This window comes from Chiloscyllium plagiosum, chromosome 4 (genome assembly GCF_004010195.1).
Source record: "Chiloscyllium plagiosum isolate BGI_BamShark_2017 chromosome 4, ASM401019v2, whole genome shotgun sequence".
Classification (NCBI taxonomy): Eukaryota; Metazoa; Chordata; class Chondrichthyes; order Orectolobiformes; family Hemiscylliidae; genus Chiloscyllium; species Chiloscyllium plagiosum.
Genome location: NC_057713.1, coordinates 123,235,542 through 123,259,316, shown reverse-complemented (window position 1 = coordinate 123,259,316; position 23,775 = coordinate 123,235,542). Strand labels below are relative to the sequence as shown.

Sequence of the window (23,775 nt, the reverse complement as noted above, 5' to 3'; positions counted from 1 at the left end):
AATGAATTAGAACAAACAATGCTTTGATGTGTGGTTCAGGTATAGGAAGTGATGTGGAGCTGTCCAGTCTCCCAAAGATATGTTCCTTGAGACTTTAGTCACTTATTCAATGACCCCTAGTTTCCAGCTAAAGACTTACAATGCATTGGACTTTCACATGGATTTAGTGCTTCTTCCTCCTTTCAGATCTCTCCAACTTGACATGTAACTCTAGCATCATTGTCATATTACAATTATATGTGATTTGATATTAACCCATCTCTCCCAAGCCCTTGCTCTGCCATATGCACCAGCATATTAACCGGCACCGATGTCACCTGCAAAATGTCATACTTCTCACATTTAAGTCTAGTTCATTTCCTTCGTATTAAGAAGGATGAGCATTGATTTATGATTATTTTCAGTTTTAAAACTGAACCCCATAATGCCTGAAAATTTTTCACATGTCCACATTGCTGCCAAATTTCCTTTTCATATTATGGCATAATGCAATTCTTCTCCATTAGTGACGTAGAAGTTTGGTAGATTGATGTACACTTGTTAACTTGAATTGCAATTGTTCCCAGTCCTGCAACCATTGCATCCACAGTCATGACAATAAGGACTGTGGATGAGATTTGCTAAGATTTCTGAATATATTAGTTGTTTAATTTTTTTCAAAAGTGTCTTGCTGGTCTAAGTTCCAGCAGCCATTCTTGTCTAAGTCTCTGACGTTATGGCAAGGACTCATTGACTTCTGCCAAATTTAGATAGAGATTTGTCTTCTTGATTCACCAGACCAAGGTGTTTTTGGAGAGTTGTGAGATTTCTAAGTGATTAAAAGTTCCCTATAAATTTTGATTTTTGTGAATGAACTGTGTTTCAAATTGCTTGAATGATACATCCAAGATAGTTCATCGTAGACTTGACAAACTCATGTTGTCCATTAAGTGTTAGGCCTGGATCCTGCAGGACTCTCAGGATTGACATTACCCTTCAGACATTGTCCCTTTTCCTGAATCCAAGTAGCAGTATGCCACCAATGCAGAATCTTATGTCCTTGATCCTGTTTGATGTGTTGGGATCAAGCCTCTGAAAAATGTCTGAAGCAGGCGTAATTCCAAAAAGCAATCTGTTGAAACAGTAACATCTGTTATGAGAATGGTCACCAATCTGGGTTGTTCAACCTGAGTTTGGGTTCTGTCTCTTTCCTGAGCTTTCCAATTGATTGCATAACACTGATGTAATTGATAATCGTGATCATGTATGTTTCTGATATTAACTAAAGAAATCTCTTGATTATTTATAATGCTATATGTTCAATATGTGCTGGTGAGTACAGGAGGAGCTGGATATTGTAGATGACTGTGTAGTTTGAAAGATGGTATATGTTTAGGGAGAAGACTTTAATTTCCTGGAGTGTTGGGAATAGTTCTGGATGAAATGGGACATGTGGAAAGCAGATGGGTTGCATCACAAAAAGGACAAGAATACAGAATAAGAAACACTTGAAAGTGTAGTTTCACAGCCATTATAAACACGATTTAAAGCAACCTTAAAGCAGCACTTTACCTGCACTTCATACAATCTGGTCTAGTGTGTTTACTGCTCACAATGTGGTCTCCTCTACATTGGGGAAACAAAGCGTAGACTGAATGATTGCTTTGCAGAACACTTGCATTCTGTTCACAAAAGGGATTTACCATCTTCAAAAGTGATTAATTTACCAGTCCACATAAATTTTAACAAAGTCTCAGTTAGTAAGGGAGGAAATAGCAGAGGCACTGGCCATTATTGTCCAATCTTCGCTGATCAAATCCAAAGGACTGAAGGAATTCTAATGCGGTGTTATTGCTTGAAAAGGAATGGAGGCATAAATTGAGGAATTACAGAGCAGTCATCTTAATGTAAGTGGTGGGAAAATTGCTGTAAAAAATTCTGAAGGACAGCATAAATCACCATTTAAAAAAACGCATTAATCAAAATAATCAGTCTGGATCTGTTAAGAGAAAATTGTGTCTAGTATGATTGAATATTTTCAAAAGGTAGGAAGAAGGGTTTACAAGGTGAATGTGTTGAATATAGTTGACATGAATTCCAGCAAAGCTTTTCACAAAGTCCCACATAGTAGACTAGCCAGAAATATAAAAGCCCTTCGAATCAAGGGAATATGGCAAGTTAGCTGAACATAGGCAACAATGAATAATGGTTCACGCCTACTTCTGTGAGAGAAACGTTGTTTCCAATGAGGTTCTGCAGGGTGCAATGCTGGGTCATTTGCTGCTCATGGATTATATAAGCAATTTCAATTTAAAAGTAAGACATGCGGTTAAGAAGCTTTTAGATGATATAAGAATTAACAGCGTGCTTGATAGAGATATCAATGGATCGATCAGATGGTGTCAGGAATGCAAATTGGATGAATGAGAGATAGAGCATCAAGGGTGGGCAGACATTGCTGTGCTCTTCCAGCACCACTAATCCAGAATCTGGTTTCCAGCATCTGCAGTCATTGTTTTTACCTCGTTGATTTTAACCCTAATTGGATGAATGAGAGATAGAGCATCAAGGGTGGGCAGACATAGCAAACACTATAAATGCTAATTTTAAAAATTTAGTCTTTTATTGGAGATTGTCATTGCCTGGTATTTGTGTAGCATGTATGGCATTTGTCAGTTGTCAGACCAAGCCTGGATATTAAACAACTCTTTTCCTACATTTGAACATGAACAGCTTCAGTATTTGAGCATTGTGAAAGGTGCTGAACATTGTGCAATCATCAGTGAACATCCCCACTTCTGACCTTATGATTAAGAGCAGATCGTTGATGAAGCAGCTGAAGTTGGTTCGGCCAAAGATACAATCCTGAGGAACTCCTACAGAGAGGTCCTGTAGATGAGATGACTGGTCTCTCACAGACACAACCATTTTCCTTTGTGACAGGTTTGACTGCAATGGATGGAGAGATTTCCCTGTTTGTCATTAACTCTGATTTGGGCAGGTTCCTTGATGAGACATTTGCTCAAATATAGCCTTGATATTGTAGTGATTGCAATGAGGTGAGCCATGAGTCATGGAATATGAGGTCCCTGACTGGAGCTGTTAACTTGGTCCAATCAGGGATCCCAGGCTGATGGATAAGAACAAAGTGTCAGAGATTCTGTTCACTCTGAGAGTTGGTTCTGGGGAAGTCGGACCAATGTCAAGCACTATGTATGTGTAAATAAAAGATGACTTGGTGACAGGATACTGGCCTCCATGGAGTTATTTCAGTGGTGGCAAGAGAAAGAAAACTGTATGATCCAGAAAAAAATCACTCACAACAGTCATTTTGAATTGGGGTAAGCATTTCTGGTATCATGCCACTATTTGGGAAACTTGAGTCACTTGACCCTGCCGTTGAAGACTGGCCTAGTATGTGGAAAGTATGTATTATTTATTCCAGGCAAATGACATTAGGCTAGATGAATTCTCCTGACAGCTTGTGGACTCGCTGCTTTTTCGGTTAATGGGAGTTTAACTTTCCCTGTATCACCAGCTGCAAGAGTTGATGGATTTGGTTAAAGAATATTGCGACCCCAAGCCTCCTCTAGTTCTGAAATGCAATTGGTTTTACTCAGAGTTTGAGAACCAGGGGAATCCATGTCAGGAATTTTGATGAGGTTAAGAAGGCTGGCTGAGGCATCTGACTTTGGTTTAACCCTTAATGAGATGCTGAGAGACCGTTTGGTTTGTGGGTTTAATGATGTAACCGTGAAAATGCACCTACTAGCTGAAGCCCAATTGAACTTCAAAGAGGCACTACACTTGGCGTTGTCATTAGAAAATGCTGCATGTGGAGCCTATGGGTTGCAGGGTATTCCAAAGGAAGTGAACACACTCGCCAGCACAACTGAGCTTGGGGAACACCACTTGAGTGAAAGCAATGGCATTGCCTCACTCAGGACATATCCTGAACAGAGGTCATCCCATAGCAAAACTCCAAAATAAAGCAAAGCCTTGACCAAACGGTTAACATTTTCTTCAGGAACCAAGCTAGCAAGCCATTGTGATTGCTGCCAGTATGCAGATATGAGACAGTAAGAGAGACCCACTAGGCATGAATTGAGTAAGAGAACTCAAAGCTACCAGTATCTAGGAGATGCACATCCTGGAAAGCCCACCGTTATTGAGCTTGAACAACTAAATTGCTTAGCAACATCCAAATCAGAACCAATCAAAATAGACAATGGTTAAATGATCACCCAGTTCCAACAGAGGTTGAAACCAGTGCACTGTATCAGTGGTTAAAGAAAATTCACTCTGGATTCCAACCCTTAAGTTTGTGTAATGTCCTGCCGAGACTGAGAACCTAAACTGGGGAACCTTTGCAGATTAAGTGTACAGCTTTGGCTGTGGCCTCACATGAGATGCAGCTGATTTAGTTAGCACTGATTGTAGTAAAACACTCAGGCCGAAGCTTGATGGGATGAAATTGGTTGAGAAAGATTCATCTTGATTGGCTGGGCACTTTTCAATTAGAAAATTGCTGCCTGAGTGAAGTTCTAATTAAACAACTGGAGGTTTTCAGGAAGGTCTTGGGACTATTGAAGTAGTCAAGGCCACCTTGCATGTTGACCAGGAAGCAATTCCACAATTCTGCAAGGCCTGCCCAGTGCCATTTGCCTTACAGGTGAAAGTAGAGGCAGAAAGCAAGAGGCTGAAAAGCAAAGGAATCTTCAAATCAGTCCGGTTTGTGGAATGGGCAGCACAGTTTTCTCGATTGTGAAGCCTGATGGTTTGATTGCCCTTGTGAGAATTTTAAACAAATGGTAAACCACTTATCACAGCTGGATAAATACTAAATCACTCGCACAGAGGACTTATACACAAAGCTGGTGGTGGGGGTGCGGAGGGGGGGTGTGCTGTCCTTCACGAGGTTAGACATGAGGCATGTATACCTTTCATTGCGGTTAGATATGGATTCCTCAGAAGTCTGCTACAATAATACCAATAAGGCTTTGTACCAATATATAAGACTGCCATTTAGTATCATCAGTCTCTGCCAATTTTCAGTGAATGATGAAGAAAATTCACACTTTCTTTCACAGATTTTAATATTTTCCATACATTATCATTTGATCATATTTAACATGGTTTGTATATTATGAAAATATTGAATTCTCTTCACTATTATCTTTTCAAGGAAGGTGAATGATATAAGTTAGGACTGAATGTTGGCATTTTGTAGGGAAGAGTGTTTTAATTTTTTTGTATAAACCAAATATTATTTGTAGTTGGCATAAATTAGCATTTAACTGAAATTGACAGCTTAAATTGTGAAGTTCCCTGTCTTCAGTAGGGTTTTAACAAAATATCTGATGAAACAGCAGTTAAAACTGATTCCTTTGTAACTGACCCAGAAGGTCTTCTGTGTTAGGAGCATATAAAACGAGCCAACTTCATGCAATTTGGCACTTGAGTGCTGTCAGAGAAATTTGCCCAATAAGTTAGAGATCACAAAGCACAGTTCGAAGTGAAATTGGCTAACAGTTTATTACAAGCGATATCGCTAGAAAAGAAACTGACTAGGCTGACACAGAACTGACAGTCTGTACAGGTAGATCAGAATTTTACTTCCCAGAGCTGAGGATGAGACCAGTTTTTATTATAATACTGTACAATAAGGCTAATTAGAACTGGGGAAAATACAATGTATCTGGAAATAGAGTAATCTAGTTACAAGGATGCTAATTGGAAAACACTTTTTGGATGAATGTCCTGTTCCTTCACACTATGCAACATCCTGACAGTATCGATGGTTCTATTCCTCTTCACAGGGAAGTGTTAATGCCTCCTCTGAAGTGGTGAGTGCTTCCATTGTCTTGTACTGGGAGTAATGTTTTTTCTGGTGTCTCTCTGTCTGACCTGCTCTTTGTGTGGCTTTGGTATTGCTGGGTTGTGGCTTTGGGATATCTGGGATGCTCTGTAATTGTTAGTGGGGTTGAAGCGTATTCCCTTGTCTGTGTGTGCTGTCTAGTTTGGCTTGTCAGCCTGCTTGGGAATTCTGGGTGTTTTTTGGTACTGTTGGCCAATTTTGCTTTTGTGGGCCTATCGTGGGTTTTCAGGGTGGCAGATCTTTTCCCACAAGTACAATTTACAAGGATTGGATGTTCGGGGAGGAAAGAAGGAAGTGCTCTCTTGCTTTTTAAAACTCTTCCAGCGTCCGAGAATTAGTTAGATTCTGCTACAAGTGAAGATTAATTATTTGGTGAGTACCTTGTAAGTCCCAGTGGTTTATTCTGTTCCTAATATTCAAAGTAGTCTAGAAACTGGTAGTAAGTTTAATAAAATATACAAAAACAAAAATAAACATAGAAGTGAATAAAACAAGTAGCCAACTGAACATATTTGGGGTGGCAGAACAGGATATGTGTTACATCTGCAGTATGTCAGCACTCACGGACATCAATTTGATCACAGGCAAACACACTTGCAGTAAGCATTTGGAATTTGAACTGCAACATATCATAGTTTATGAGCTCAAATCTGAACTACAGCCTTGGCAATGCATTAGGAAAGGAATAATAAACTGGATCCTGAAGTGTATTTTTTTTTCACGGACGGTGATACGTCTTTGGAACACGCTTCTTGAAAGGGTAGCAGATGCAGAGTATTTGAACAGTATTAAGACAGCAGTGGATAGATTTGTGGTAAGCAAAAAGTTGAAAGGGTTTCAGGGATGTGGGCTGAAGGTTGCAAACAGATCAGTCATGATTACAGTAAGTGGTGGAGCAGGTTCAAGGAGCGGAATGGCCTACCCTGTTGCATTGATTATAAGTTTGCATGTTTGTTTTGATTAACATAGCTGCATGATATGAACATTACTACCTATAGATTGCCCCTGCTATTCTGGTGCATTTTGCTAACATCTTCTCTCTCCTAGCAGATAAAAGTGTAATTGGAAGATTAATTATTAGCAACGCACCTGATCGGTCTAGGTGACATGGGGGTAGACGAGGTGCCAGATTGTGGAATGGAAGAAGAACACCCCCACCATTTGCAAAGTGTTTGAGGCCCAGTATTAGTCGAATTTTATCATATTTAATTTCTAATTTTATCACATTGCTTCACCTACTCATTTACCCAATCATTGCCATCAATAAAAATCATCTGCACGGTGACTCAGTGGTTAGCACTGCAGCCTCACAGCACCAAGGTCCCAGGTTTGATTCCAGCCTCGGGCGACTGTCTGTGTGGAGTTTGCACATTCTCCCTGTGTCTGTGTGGGTTTCCTCTGGATGCTCCGGTTTCCTCCCACAGTCTAAAGATGTGCAGGTCAAGTGAACTGGTTATGCTAAATTGACATAGCGTTAGGTGCATTAGTCATGGGGAAATGGGTCTGGGTGGGTTACTCTTCGGAGGGTCGGTGTGGACTGGTTGGGCCGAAGGGCCTGTTTCCACACTGTAGGGAATCTAATTTCATGATTAAAGCAGGTGTAAAAAATCACACATGGCTTAGTGGGGATGAGCAAACAGTCTGCTTCCTTATAAAACCCAATCCAATCAAATAAACACATGCAAAAAAAGTCACATTTTCTCAGATTTTGGAATTCAATTGACATTTATTTCAAAGCATTATTATACATATTTCTCCAAAGACAATTAAATAAGATTGCAACGGAAATATTAAATCAACATTGGTACATCCACTAGCCAGATATATATTCCTCAAGATCTTTCTTGAAGGAAATGACACATACAAAACACAGAAAGGTGGTGCACAATATTTATAAGACCAGTAGGATTCTAGCAGAAGAGTCTCAAATCACATCAGTACCCGTACCAAGAAATTCTGACTTTTCCCCTCAATTTCAAGGGGGGGGGGGGGGGGGGGGGAAAGGTGGCATAACAATGGACAGATGAGGAGATTCTCAGATGAGGAGATTATTTTGATTAGCAGTTGGACATTGGTGGGTTAGTGTATTGAGAAAAAGCTGGTGGCCTGCCTTTCTCCAACAAGGGAGTACCCACCATTGTGATGTGCAGTGCACCTACCCAAACCATGTAAATAAAGTGATCTTGCATTGTCTTTGCAAATCTTGGCAGGTGAGACTAGGATTGAATGATAAACTGATTTGCATTGTTACACCAGCGTTAGTTATTTATGTTAACTTCTTCCTACTCAGTTTCTCACCATGATGTCAATTGGCATTGTGAAACATTAAGAAAAGTGAAGATCACACTGAGGGAAAAAATCTAATTGGAATTTTACCACTTTCATTAAACCTAAGGTAGTTTCACTCTCTTCATTCCTCCCCATCTATACGTCCAGGTTTCAGAATCTTTTGTTTCAGTCCTCAAAGCTTTACTTAGCTTTGATCATAGTTCCTAAATCTGCTAGAACATATATTCCCTCTTGTGTGTGTGAGTTAAATCGAAAACTCAAGTGTCCTGGTGTATCATTCACATTAGTTTGTTTCTCCTATGTCCCCTGCATTCTCTCGCAGTCACTCCTTGCATCTGAATTAACATCACTGAACACAAACAATGATCTCATATTCACATGTTCCCTTCAGAAAAGGTATACTAAATTATTAGAAATTTGATACGCAGAGAGATCTTTATGTGTATCTGTTCTATGACAAATCTGCTCTGAATTACCATTAATAATGTTATTTTCTTTCAACTTTTACAATGAACCATCTGCTGTATTTTTGCTCCAAGATATTTGAAAATATCATACTGCATAGAATTTTGCAATAATATGAACTCTGGTGCTCTACTTCCTTGGACAATAAACATCAGGGTTCAGTAAATAATGCATATACTATTCTAGTTTTTAAATACTCCAACAGATATATTGAGAGTTGGACATTATTAAACACTAAAATCAAAAGCTTTCCTAATTTATACTTTCACTGCTGATTGTACTCAATGCACAAATCAGAAAAATATTCTGATTCTTTCTGTTAGCAATATAAGTACCAGTTTGAAATGCATTATTGAACTTATCAACTTTAAATTTATAGGACATTATAGAGTTTATTGACAAAATATTTCTTAGTTAAATCAAGCATTTTATGTCATTGAGATGATGATTTTGAATAAGCCACAACAATATTGCTGTTCAATGATTTAAAAGCATTACAATGAATAAGTCTTTATATTTTATTGCATTGTGTACTGGTGAACAATAACACCATTTTAGGAGGTTTTATAGATATTACACATCCTGAGGGATTATTACCACCCTGAGAAACCTACGATTGTTAATAAGAATCTCAGAACAAGTAATGACTATAATGACTAAATATGATTATCAATCTACATGACCTTCTACTGAATTTCTGTACGTGGCTAACCATTTTCTGTTTGATTTTTATCTGAGTATGTGTCAGTGTTGATGTATTTGTTGCTACCTCACGCAGCCTCACAAATAATTGAATAATTAGCTCTCACAATGAGGATAGCTGGATTTCCATCGACTGCTCAGTCAGTTTGTTTTCCACGGTTATGTCATTAGGTCCTGCGATTATTCTTCTTTAACAACAGGCTCAAACACTTTGACCACAAAGACTAATAACACACATTGAAACATACTTTTCATTTAGATTAATATAAAAGTATAATTCACTAAGATATGCTTCAGAAGTCTCTGATGATTTGGGAACATAAACTCCTTTTCCATTCTCTTGTTTCTTATTTAATTTCACGCTTAGCTTATGTGTTCTTCAAAATCATCTTGTTTTGCAAGTACAAGAGGAGCCACCAGTGTCCAGATGTAAAGGGAGCTGCAGACCCAACTGGAAGCAATTTTCATCCATACTGCAATCCAACTGCTTGATATGCTCTTAAAATCAGGACTATGGCTGTGTGTGGAATGCAAGATAACTACTTTCAATCACTATAACTCTTCTTGAATTTGGTCAGAAATATTAATTGCACCATTTTAAATTATAATAAAGTGAAATGATCCTTTGGGATAAATGGGTACATTTTTGTCTAAAATCTTAACAGGAGCATTAACTATTCTAAATAAAGTAGTTACTATCTCTGCTAAAGTACGTCAATTTTTAACTAAATACATTAGGTTCGACAATACGCCACAGTTTAGCCCTCTGCCATTTTATTTGGAAATGAAATATGGAGGAAAAGCTATATTTTTGAATCTGTCCTGACATGATCATTGCATTTTGTTACTGTATTCTATGTTTGTGAAAATAGATCATTATGATTGTACATTTCCTTAACATTAATGAACAGCTTGTTGAAAAGTCATTACACTTAATCCAGAGCAAAGGAAAGTTCAACAGAAACCTGATGGAGTGGTGCTGGTGTGGTGGTAATGTCACTGGACTAGTAATCTACTGAATCAGGCAAATATTCTGAGGGCATAGACTCTTATCTTGGATCCAACATAAATGAAAAGCTAGCCCATGGTTAATTTTTGCCAAAAAAAAAATCTGGTTTACTAATTGCCCTTAAATAAGAAAATCTGCTATCCTTGCCGACATGCAACCCATAGCCAGGACTTAGCTGCCCTCCAGAGAATAAGTAAACAAACCCAACTCATCTGAACAAATAAAAATGTGAAGAAGACATAGTGTTTGGCAAGTTTGCTTTCTGAGGAGAAAGTGAGGACTGCAGATGCTGGAGATCAGAGCTGAAAATGTGTTGCTAGAAAAGCGCAGCAGGTCAGGCAGCATCCAAGGAGCAGGAGAATCGACGTTTCGGCTTCCTGAAGAAGGGCTCATGCCTGAAATGTCGATTCTCCTGCTCCTTGGATGCTGCCTGACCTGCTGCGCTTTTCCAGCAACACATTTTCAAGTTTGCTTTCCGTCTTATTTTGAATGCATTTAAAGAAAAATAATTTTAATCACCGTATTAAATGACCATGTAAGTAACAGAAATTGACAAGCACAATTGGAATAATTCACCAAAGCTACTCAGAGTTCTGAAGTGTCTACCGTTTACTACAAGTATCATTGACAATATTGACGTTCATCCTGAATACTTCTATGACATTCTGCAATCTGTTGCAATAAAGCTATTTATTATGTGAAAGTTTGATAAAATTAGTTACTCTGTAAATAAGTAAATGATCTTTCATGAGATTCCTGCAAAGTAATCCGCAACTTTGCTGCTCAAAAGTGGATTGTCTGCCATTGCTGGATTTTCATTCTTTAAGTCAGTGACAGTTTGTAAAATTTTCACAATTTAAAATTAACCGTTTGGCTCTACATGTTGCTAAATATGCCCCCAGAATATTTGCCTGATTCAGTAGATTACTAGTCCAGTGACATTACCACCACACCCACACCACCCCATTGGGCTTGTCACTGGCAGATTTTCAGCACCTCTGCCCAGTAGTGAGCCAAAAATGCTAGTGCAGACCTGATTCCTCTGTTCCTATTCCAGATGCGGGTTGCAATCTTTCTATCAATGTGCAAATTCCTCTCTTTGAGGAATTTTTTAATACCAAGGTTTTGATAGTTTTACTTTCAAAGTATTGCCCATGGGTGGTTTTGACCAAGTGCTTGCAATATTAAGTTAACCATTACATTATTTGTATTGGGTCCGAAGTATTTGTTACCAGCCAGATTTAATTACCTGGTCGACAACAAGTGGTTGACAGGCAAATGATGTTGAGGTAAAAAAAGTAATAAAAATGCTGTTAGGTTTACTTAATTTCATGGGTTCCAACAATACAAAATATTTATAATCCAGGTGCAATGGCTCCAGTTTGAGTTCAGCAAAGGTAATTTGTTTTAGTATGGGATGAAATCCATTTCCTGTTCCATCAAATTCCACTGGGGGAGTCAGTAATCTTTAAATTATGACATGCAGAGCATAATCGGTTCCAAGAATTGCTAGCTGGCTACATTCAATTCTTCTCAGCAATAGGTTGCAAGGTTTTTCAATAGATCACTCAGGACAGTTTGAGTGTCACTGAAGAGGAAATCAAAGGCTATAAGCAGAGAGTGAGAATGTGAAAGAGACACATGAGCAGACTCCCTGTTAGGAGGCAGTTGGCTGTCTGTTCTGCCGAGAAGACAGCTTTATGACACAGAACCTGTGCAGAGGACTGAGTGCAGAGGCAAGGATAATTGGATTGCTCTATGCTGTTAAATCCTTGGCAGAAGGTCTGGGAATTGATGGGGAGTGTCAGAAACAGGACCTAGAATAAGCCATGAAGAACTGAGAAATTGAGAAGTTATTGACTCTGCACTGGGGGAGCTTCAGAAGAAGCCGGAGATGAGGGAAAAACTCAGGGGTGGAATGGGCTCACTCAGGCTAGCTGTCCGTGGAAGAGCAGGAGTTACAGATCAACCAGAATATTAGCAGACACTGCAGCGGTACATAATGGAGAAGCTCTTGAGAAAGTGTTTCAAGGCTCGATTGGCATAACTGAATGGTCCTATGTGAGGTTTAATGAGATTTCGTAACCCACTGGGTCATTAACATCTGTTGGGAGTTGCTGAGAAATCTGTGGGATCTGCTTTTGTTAATTTTTATGCATTGTTTGGTGTTCAATCACATTCTATATTTACCATACATCAGGTCTGGGTTTTACAGGTATGTTGCACACTAAATGTAAGTTTTATCCCTGTTGAAGCACTGTAAAGTTTATTTTTGTTTGTTCAAACCATGGAATCTAATGGCTTCATTCTCTTAGTATGTCCCCTGGATCTTACACTTTGTCATACAGTGCATAAAGAGGTCATTCGACCCATTGGGTCTGAAGAGCATCCACCCAATTAATTGGTTACAAAGCAGGTTGGGATATCCTGAGCTTGTGAAAAATATAAAAGTGAGAATGATTTATTGCATTTAAAATTTAGCACATCACAAATAACTACAAGACCATAAGGTATAGGAACAGAATTAGGCCATTTAGTCATTTGGTCATGGCTGATATGCTTCTCAATTCCACTCTCCCATAACAATAGTACCTTGACTTTCATAGCACTTTTAATGTAACGGAACAATTCTAAGATATTTGATATGAGCAAACTGGCTCCAAACCACAAACAGGGATAATGGGGAAGATGCTTAAAAAGCATCAACATAAAGGTAGGCTTATGAAGCATTTTAAGGGAAGGAAGAAACATTGAGAGGCAGAGAGGTTTAGAGAAATAATTACAAAGTGCAGGGCTTTGTCAGCTGAAGTCCCAGGCACCAGTGGTAGAACTCATAAAGTTGGGAATGCACACAGGGAGAGGATGCAATTATCATTGGTTTCCCATCCCTAACTGCACTTGCGTGAATGCAGGTGAATTGATGTCTTGAACTGTTACGAGTGTGGATACCCTTGTAGTTCTGTGTGGGAGGGTGTTCCAGGATTTTGAATTAGCAACAATGAAGGAACAGTGATTTGGTTACAAGTTGAGGTGGCGTTGTAAAAGCATTGGGAAGTTGCTGTAGTGTGATATTGAATATGGCACACACTGATGCCACTATGTCCATGTGGAGGGAGTGAATGTTTAAGCTGATGGATGGGGTTGCAAAACGAATGGCTGTTTTAACTTTGGCAGTGTCAAGCTTCTTGATTGTTATTGGAGCCCCACTTATTCAGGTATGGTGGGGGAGGGGAGTTCCATTACACTCTTAACTTGGGTCTTGAAGATAGTGATTGACTTTTGGGGAGTTGAGAGTTGAGATGCTCAATGCAGAATTCCCCAAGCTCTGACTTATTATTTTAGTCACAATTTTATAATGTGATCCAGTTCAATTTCAGATAAATAGTCACCCCTGAGATTTCATGATGAGGAATTCATCAATGGTCATATTCTCTTTTGTTGGAAAAGGTAATTGTCTTACATAAATGCTAGCTGCTATTCATCAGCTCATGCCCTGAATTTGTTCAAGGTTGCTGTGTATGGACTCAAACTGATTTAGTACCTGAGGTAAAAACAAAATACTGCAAATTCTGGAAATCTGAAATAAAAACAGAAAGTGCTGGAGAAACACAGGTCAGGCAGCATCTATGGAGAAAGAGACAGAGATAATATTTTGAAACCCAAATTACTGTGTCATTGAGTGTCCAAAATAGAAATGCAGTGTTAAATTGATTAGGAAAAAGGTATCCTGTTCAGCTTCAGGGACCCAGGTTCGATTCCAGTCTCGTCCGACTGTGTGGAATTTGCACATTCTCCCTGTGTCTGTGTAGGTTTCCTCTGGGTGCCCCAGTTTCTTCCCACAATCCAAAGATGTGCAGGTTAGGTTAATTGTGCATGCTAAATTGCCCATAGTATTCAAGGATGTGTAGGTTAAGTGCATTAGTCAGGGGTAAAGGCAGAGTAATGGGAAACAGGTTAAGGGGGGTATTCTTTGGAGGGTCTGTGTGGGTTTGTTGGGCCAAAGGCCTTTTCCACACAACATTACCCGATGCATTTTAGCACTAAGTGCATCACTGAAAAACAAGTCTCTATTTGTAGGATTGTAATGAGGTTAGCCAGGTGGGACATCACAGAATATGTGTTTCTGATTGGGGCTGGTAATCAGGTCCAATCAGGGAGCCCCAGCTGACAGATAAGAACAGGAGTGTCAGAGATCCTGTTCACTCTGAGAGCTGGTTCTGAAGGATCTGGACCAGTGTCAAAGGCTTTCCACATGTAAATAAAGGGTGATTTGGTGATAAGATACTGGCTTTTGTGGAGTTATTTGACAATTATCACTTAAGAGGCAGATGTGCTCATCCCTGCCAGAACCTTGTCATATTTATTCTGCCAGTTTCATATTTAAAGGCCAGCCGCACACTTCAGATACTGCAAGCCAGGAACTGTGGCTGATCCTGGGGCATTCGAATCCTTACATTGAGAACATAGCCAAGAGGGAAGGAAAGCTTTGGGGACATGAATCTTGGTAGATGGGGGAATGGAGGGGAGTGTTGTCCTTTACTCTGCAGACAGCCACAGGCTTCCCCTTTACCAGCTTTAACAAAATGCAAATAGGTAAGAAGGTAGTCACTACTCAAAAGTGAGCTTCTGAAGTTGCTTTTCAAGGTGTCTAGGGAAAGTTGTAAAGCCTTTCTCAATATTGAGAACCTGTTTTTTTTCTATTCTTAACCATATTTTTCCACCTGTTTCACCATGGCTCACATCACATCATGGAGCAGAAAATACGTCCCCATTAAATCTTTTTCTCACTATGCAGCCAAGCCTGCACTTCTGCATACCAACACCTGCAGCATTTTGTTTTTATGCTCCTTTTCAAAGGGGAGATACTGCTTTGGAAGAATCACTCCATGTTCTATAAAAACATTTCCAGGAGACACAGGAAATCCTTCATGAAATTAAACTTTAATCTTGCAAAATCAAAGCTGTGAGAGCCAGCAAAATGCCTTTCCCAGGCTTCCCGCAGGCTCTTTGTTCTCCTGCAACTTACACAGTTATTCTTCCCGCGCTTATTGGATAATATTAGCACAACCAATCATGCTGGCTTACTTTACCTTTCTAAACTAATCATCGTCTGCCACACTGGTACCCTCCATCACACTTAACCTATCACATTACAACACCATCATCTTCAGCATTAGCTCATCTACCAGTGATTCAGCCAACCTATCACAATGCACAACCATTATCTGTTACTGGAGCCCTGTAATATGATCCGGGCATGAATACAACCCTAAGTTAACTAGATAACTGCCAGAGTAACTTTCATAATACCTTATAGCTGCAACAAATAATGGAAACTTTTCAAAATGAATTGGTGCTAGGATACTTTGAACAATGGCAAGTATTTAACATAGGTTTGCAGACAATGCACTGGCATCCTTAGTGGAAGCACTGGAAAGGGGAAGAACATCCTGAAGCTGCTGATGAGGCAGTTAGAACAAATAGCAGAGTGTGTTAATGCATCAGGAATGCAGATGCAGTACATGAGGAAGTGTAATGGGTTCTCGAAGTGAGCAAGATCATCTTCAAATGTCACAGTTTTCCATCACACCAGCACCATCATGCAGTGCTCAGTTCCAACAATCATCTACCAATAGTGTCTGCTTACCTTTATACAGTCAGCATTGTTGTAAGCATCACACCTACAACTGACGGCATGCATGAACTTACTGTTCTAACCAGATTCTGGGCAAGGTTTCAGATAACTCCAACTCTTAACAGGCTCCCCTTCTTTTATCAGTCTGTCCCTTGGCTGGTTTCAAAAAAAGCTAATTTAAAAAGGACCTCTTCCCTTTCTCCTATTCTGAAATGAACTTATGCCTTAATAGGAGTCAAAGTTTTCTTGAAATAATAAAAGGAAAAGGTGAAATTTTATAGGGTTGTGAGCAGCATTTGTGGTGCAGCATTTGTGGTGAGAGAAACAAGATTGCTTTTTAATTTTAGTGCAGAAGGAGTTGAGAATCATACTGAAAAAAAACCCACTTCTGATCATAGTTTACAGGGCAATTCATGGAGCAGCAGCAGATGGTTGGATCTTCAACCCTGAAGAACTCATGCAGTGATGTCCAGGGACATCATCTCCAAAATCCACACCATTTCCTTTGTGCTGGGTTTGACTCTAAACAGAAGAATGCTTTCCCCAATTCCATCTCTGGGTTGTTGCCGGTGCCACGTGACAGTGAGGCAAAGAATAGGGAGAGAGTGCAGTTGAACACGTGGCTGCATCCTTTGTGCTGGGTTTGACTCTAAACAGAAGAATGCTTTCCCCAATTCCATTGCTTTCAATTTTGCTGGGGGTCCTTTATCATTCAGTCAAATGCTATCTTGTTGTCAAGGCAAGTCATTCTTACCTCACCTTTAGAGCTTAGCTCCTTTGTCCACATTTGGACCAAGGTTGTCATAAGCTCTGGAGCTGAGTGGCTTAAACAAAATCCAAACTGAATATCAGTGAGCAGGTTGTTGCTCAATAATTCCAATTTGATAGTATGGTTGATGATACCTTTCATGACTTTTCTAATGATTTACAGTTGATTGTTATGATGGTAATTGACCAGATTGAATTTGCCCCTTTTTTTGTGGACAGGACATAGGGGGCTATTTTGCACAATGTCAGGTAAGTGCCTATGTTGTCACTGCACTTGGGCAGATTGGGCAAATGTTCAGTAGTTTGAGAGCACAATACTGTAGCTGACTTGTCAGCACGCAGAGTAGATTTTGTCACATCCAGAGGCTTCAGCCATTTCTTAATATCAGATGGAGTGGATGCATTATCTGAAGACTAGCATTTGATGGAGGGATTTCCAGTGGATGATCCATGTGACATGTCTGACTGAAGATAGTTGCAAAGGCTTCAATCTTGCATATTCGGCATTAATGTGCTGGACTCTCCACCATTGAAAAGGGAGATATTTTTGGAGCATGCTCCTCCTGTCAGTTGTGTAATTATCCACCATCAGTGCAGGTATCTCTGAGGATTGTGAATTTGGACAGGACTAATGATAGGGAAGGGTGAGACTATGGGGAAATTTGAATGTAATGATTAGAAATTTGAAATAGAGGCATTATTTGTCTGAAGGTCAATGTAGGTTAGTGAGAACCGGGGGAATGTGTGAACAGGACTTTGTGCAAGTAAAGACATGGATTTGGATAAACACAATTTTATAGGGGCCAGGATGTGAGAGGCCATTCAGAAGCATAATGGAATAATCAAGTGTGACAATCCTATGGTTTTAAGAGGAGTATTTTGTCCTGCTTTTTTTAAAAATTAAGAGAAATTGAGACAGGTACAAAGTGGTCTGTTCCAAGCCAATAAAGTAAACAGCTTGATTTTTTTGTTTAAGTTGAACAACAGAAGCAGCCTAAATGGGTGGGGTCAAGCTCCCACAGAACCAGGGTTTTGGTTCACTTTCAATAGTTGATAGAGTTTTGAAGTTGCCCTGCATCTCTCCCTGCTACAATAAAATGCTTGAGTTTTCTCTCTCTCTCTGCCAGAATTTTCTCTTGATATCCCATACTGGAAAAACATTGCACATGAAAAATCTGTTTTACTGGCTTTACCTTTGCCAAGGATATGTGATGGTACTACATTGGAACAGTTGCTGTTTCATAGTTTGCTGTTTCATCTATTGTACTGTTAAGTTTTCCAACAGAGTTAAAGATATACAAATTCTTTTTTCTTTTGTTTGTATTTTAACTGTAGTGGTAAGAATAAAGTGTGTTTTGTGTAAAGCTGAGTAGTGTGACCAACTGAATTACATCTGGAACACTGCACCTTACACTTACCTCTAAGTAAGAAAAGAGTTAAAATCTTGACTACCTCTCTGATATATTTGATGGGGTTTGGTCCAGTCCATTGCTCAAGTCCAGAGACAGTAAAGGCATAGATGAGGATTGCAGGGCAAATCAGCTACAGCAGGTGTGCAGTCATCAGTGTTACAAAGGTGGAAATGTAAAATGTTAATAACCTTAGTGATAGGGGTGGTGATGTGGTTGGAAGCTTAGTTTGGAGACAAGTATGACACGACAATTGCAAACAGCCTGGTTTAACCTCAGCAAATTGAGAGCAAGAGTGGTAGTTAGTAGCAAGTGAAGACAATTGTACTGAGGACTATAGGCAATGGCTTTGGTCTCGCCAGTACTTAACGCAGGAAATTTCTGCTCATACAGATTTGACCTCATATAAGGTGGAGAGTTATCTCAACCTTGTGATGGCAGGGAAAAGAATGTATTTGGACCGGTTGTGCATTCCTCAAAGATGGGAGTGCAGAGGTCATGGAAAATTGTCATGGCAATTATTGTAATCGTTCAGCAGTTCTGGTACAGACTACAATTTTGCTGGGCCTTGCAAATGAAAACCTGTGTTGTCTATGACTTGTCTTTTCACAATCTTGATAACAAAGACATCCACACATTCCACCTATTTATTGCCGCAAGAATGGAGGAGAACAGGAGAGATGGGTTTAAGAAAATGTTGTCACACTGAAAAGAATTGCATTGTAGGATGATTCTTGAACAGTAACCAGCTTCAGTAGATGAGAATAAGACCTGGTACTATTTGACATTGCTTCGCTAAATCTCGAGGTGAGTGATCAAACCGTTCCAAATCCAGTTAAGCTGTGTTCCTGGACCCAAGCAACAGCCCAAAACACAAGACAATTGTGGCATTAGTGGGGGCCTGGCATCAACGTTGAAGGTGAGGGGGTAGTTGAGCAAATAAAAAGCTACAGAAATGTTGTGGTGAGAAGGGTGAGCAAAGACTAGCAAGTTGGAATTTCAAAACCCAGTGTAAACTAATTGAGAGATAGCTTTTCTTTTCCCTGGATGGGCACAGAAGCAAGTCAAGCTCTGTGGGAAAGATGATAATGGTGAAAATACACGGAAGCATTTCAGAACTGGCCTTCTCTTTGAGTCCCATGAAAATAGAAAGGTCAAACAAATGCTTTTGGTATCTATTTGTCTGTATGACAAATAGTAATATCTGGTCTTAAATATGGTATTTGGCATTTTGAGTTGTAATTCTGATGTCTGTGTAGGAATCTTGATTGAAATTCCCGATATGATTGATAAGAAGTTGATACACTAATTTAATTCAGAGGAAAGTTGATAATCAGAAATATTTTGCTCTGTTGTAAATTGCTCCAAAAAACATTTGTGAAGCAAATTTGTTTGATAAGACACAAGTGAGTATACACCAAATACAAGATATTTGAGCCACATGCAACTGAACAAGAAACACATTGGACCAGAAAAACATATGTTACAATTCCATATAACTATCAGTGAGAAATGAAAAATCCATCATTGGTGACCTTTAGGTTTCTAAAGATGAGATCGTTTTCAAGTTTGTGCAGATTAATCTAGTCAAAGAATATAAATAAATATAAAATATGGATTAATAAACTCCCAAAGAAAACTGGAAAGAACTTTGGAGTCCTTGCACTTCAACTGGAAATGTAGAAAACCAGGACTTCCATCCAGTTGAGAGCAAGGCAGTGGAATCTATCTCAAAGCAGATATTGGATCATAATGATGGGAGATCCAGGTCTGTATGGATGCAACAGAGAGTTCTCCCTGACTTCATGTGAAACTCTGGAGCAGGATTGTATATCTCCAAGTGAGTAGACTATGTAGAGGCAAGCTGAAAGTGCTTACTATATTTCCTTTTCCAAAATGCTTCTCAACTTTTTTAAGATAATTAAATGCAATTTCATATCAATGTCAGAGTAAAGCTTTATGCAATCTCAAGGCTGATTATTAGACTGTCAGCTACTAGCTAGTGTGGTTTTCAGTAAACTTACTTAAGGTTTATTTTTAGGGTAGTGTGAGGATCCCCTAGAGAGACCGGTAAAGCAGACAGAGCATGGGGCAGGCAGACAAAAGACTCACTCAGTTTCTATCGCCAATTGTGCCTCTTCCTGTAGAACATTCACCTGGAATATACCTTCCCAGCCTACATCTAAAAGAGGTTCATCAATGGTATAGTTATTTTCTGCTTACCTGTGCCAGTTAGTTAGTGTCATCATAACGTACATGGAAGCCAGAAAAAGTATAAAGTGGAAAAAAGAATAGCTGTAATGAACACCTTCTTTTTCATTATCCTGAAAGCGATGCACCTCTTCACAACCTTCCTGTATTGATACACTTTCCAAAGATCCAGTGTCTGGATTACTGATGGAGTGACTGTGCCTCTGTGTGCAACTGGATTTCCTTATGCTAAAAAAATAACATCAATATAATTAGTGTAAAAATCAAATGCACTCAATTTTAATAAATGAGTCTAAAATACAGCAATAGGAGCTTAGACATGTAGGAAAGTATAAGTTGGAAAAGGATGCAAGTTGTCTGACAGCTCCCATATATGAAGGGCTTTTGCCCGAAACATAAATTTTCCTGTGCCTCGGATGCTGCCTGACCTGCTGTGCTTTTCCAGCATCACTCTAAACTAGACTCTGATCTCCAGCATCTGCAGTCCTCACTTTTGCCTAGGTCCCATATATATTGTATCCTTAATTCCCATTTATATCTCTCCAATATTTGTTTGACACGCAGGAGCAAATTACTGAAGGTGCTGGAAATCACAGCGGGTCAGGCAGCATCCATGGAGAGAGAGTAAGCTAACTTTTCACATCGAGGTGACTCTCCACCAAAGCTCTCTGATTTCCAGCATTTTTTGTTTTCGTTTAACATGTCTCCCTAGTTGGGAAATCTGGTACCCCATTCACTATTTATTTTCTGAAAACACTTAAACCACAACAGCCTACTCATCTTCTCTATTCCAAATGTGAGCCCTTTTATAGTATTCTAGTCCTATTATTAATGGCAATCTTAAACATAGAATTGGAGTTCAATGTATCTACTCCTTTAGGAATCCTGAATACTTGAATAACATTTTGCTGAGTTCCTTCTTCTCCAATATAACCAAATGCCAGACTCTTCAACCTTTCTTTCCGTGTGGGCTCCGGTGTCAGGATATCCTGGCGATAACATGGGAATCAGAATTGGATACAATTGCCGAGATGTAGTCTATATTCCAGATGTATTCTAAGCGTCTTGTCACCTCCTGAATTATTTTCTGGATGTTACCCTGAGACTGCTACTATTGATTACCTCCAAAGTAAGCTAAGTCCAAAATTTAAAAAAAAACTCATCTGATGCTGACACAATTAGCAATTTTATGTCTGAAATCAATGGAATTTCATTAGCCAAGGATCTGAAGGAAATTTAAGTCAAAGTCGGTGGAAAAGGTTAGCATGCAGGTGCGCTAGGATTTCATAGTGGGAACCGGCTTGAGGGCTGAATGGTGGATTGGTCACACTTTTTTGCTTATGTTCACCAACAAGGAGAAACTAGGAACAATGCAGGTATTTACAAGCTAGTGGCAAGTACCACAAATAATTTGACAGGGGCCTTAAATACAAAAAAAACACATTGTCTTATTGCGGAATGAAACTATGGACAGACTGCATTAGGAGTGCTGTGTTCAGTTGGGTCCATGCACTTCAAAACAGATGCATTAGACATGAAGGGTTGCAATACAGATTCATCAGAATGATGCAAGTATTAAAAGCATTAAATTATAAGTTGCATAGACTTGGCTTGTATTTCTTTAAATGTAAAAGACTAATGATCATCTAATCAAGGTGTTTTAAGATAATTAAAGTATTGTTTGGCAAGATGGGAAAAAGCCATTTTTTCATTGGGGAGTTCAAGAAAATATTTCCTTCACAAACGTGGAAGTAGAGTTCGGTCATTCTGATGTGATTACAGGAAATACTTCTTCACACAAAGGTTAGCAACAAACCCTCTTCCTTAGAATGCCATTAAAGCCAAGTTTCAGAACTGACATTTTTATTTGGTTAAGATATCATAGGATATGGATCCAAGGTGTCTAAATGGAATTTCCAAAGGTCAGTTTGACAGCTTGACAATGCTAGTTAACTGATGCCTTAAAATGGACATGACTGTGGTGACATAAAAGCATTGTATAATTCAGCATTGTGCATGGAAGAAGTCAAGTGGTAACAAAATACTTATTGAATTGATATTTGGGATTACCTCAAATATAAGATGCAAATAAGGAATAATGCCAAGCCAACAATGCATTGGCCATCCCAGTTCAATCCTGTATCTGAAACATTGATTGTGTTCAGTGTATTGTTCAAATCAGGGCTGGGAAGTGTCCGCTCGAAAAAGCTCATCATACTCGGATTACACTTGTCATCTGAAAGCACAATACAAATTAAGAAGGCTTACTTTGGTCATGTAGTAAATTACAAATTTAATCTCCATCAAAAATAAATTATTTCCTGTTTGTTAATGATTCCATAATGAATGCATTCTCTCCGGAAGCATTTTTTTGGTGTAGGGTTTATGATGATTCTAATTGTGCAGCAATAAATCACTCTTCCAGTTTCAATATCAAGATCACAGCCAAACAGGCTAGAATGCATTTGTAAAGTGCTTAATTACAAATAATAACTTCTTACAGAGACTTTTTTTAACTGTAATTATATCCCTCAGAAAATGATTTGATTATTATTCATTAGGACATTACTCCTGACTAATCAAGAGTATCAATCAAAAAAGGTAATTTCTTCCTGACATGTTAACAGAATTGCCAGTGTTGTGTGTAACTAGTTTCTAAAAAGGTCAGTACAGTCATATAATTGTGATAAAAATGAAGCAACGATTTCATCTTCTTTAATCCGAAAGATATTCCTTCAATTTTAGTCACATATATAAAGGGTAATGATGGGAGATAGCCTTGTGTTGCCCCTTTTCAGATAGACTTGTCACATCTTATGCCAACCAGATACTTAACAGTCCAGCAATGTCAATGGCATCAGACAACAGGGGTGCAAGTCCCTCCTGCCAAGAGGTGCCAGTTAATTAGGGACCAGCAGTTCTATCGAACAGCAAAGTGATGGCTGCTGCCGATACAGCACTCCCTCGAGGCTGAGGGTCATGGATGGAGCCAGACCATAGGTGAGTGATGATGGGAAGGGTGTCAAGAGGTGGGGATTGTGGGGGAATAAGAGGAGGAGTGGGGGTAGCAAGGACTGAGATGGTTTCTATAGGCATCCCCTTAACCAATGCCTTGTCAATGGCATTTGGTCAAACCATTCAATCAGGCATCAAAGCCTTCAAATGAAGGAGCTCACACACCCAGGAGCCCACAACACAACCTGACATGGATGGCTTGCTATTTACCCCACATGGGGAGCTTCTTTGCCCATTGGGGTGTTCATGCCCCTGGCTGTGAGATGAGGCCTTTAAGCGGCATGACAGAGCCATCCAGGAGCTTACCAGCAACAGACTAAATCGGAGAGGTGGCTTGAAGAAGATGGTGTCCCCACATGCCATCATCCTGGCAAATTTAATGCTCCTGAAACATCCCACAGGAGAGGGCAAAGCA

General features: G+C 39.4%; 1 protein-coding gene across 2 annotated transcripts in view; it reads right to left on the bottom strand.

Annotated features, from left to right (window-relative positions):
- Nucleotides 1-7,587: 7,587 nt before the first annotated feature.
- LOC122549386 (serine incorporator 1-like) overlaps nucleotides 7,588-23,775 on the bottom strand; it is a 91,852-nt gene continuing 75,664 nt past the window's right edge. For both annotated transcript variants that reach the window (XM_043689121.1, XM_043689122.1), the window contains exons 8-10: nucleotides 22,416-22,581; nucleotides 20,358-20,573; nucleotides 7,588-9,830 (exon numbers count right to left, since the gene is read on the bottom strand). In XM_043689121.1, coding sequence (XP_043545056.1) covers nucleotides 9,677-9,830; nucleotides 20,358-20,573; nucleotides 22,416-22,581 — 536 coding nt within the window. In that variant the 3' untranslated portion in view covers nucleotides 7,588-9,676. The remainder of the gene's footprint in view (nucleotides 9,831-20,357; nucleotides 20,574-22,415; nucleotides 22,582-23,775) is intronic.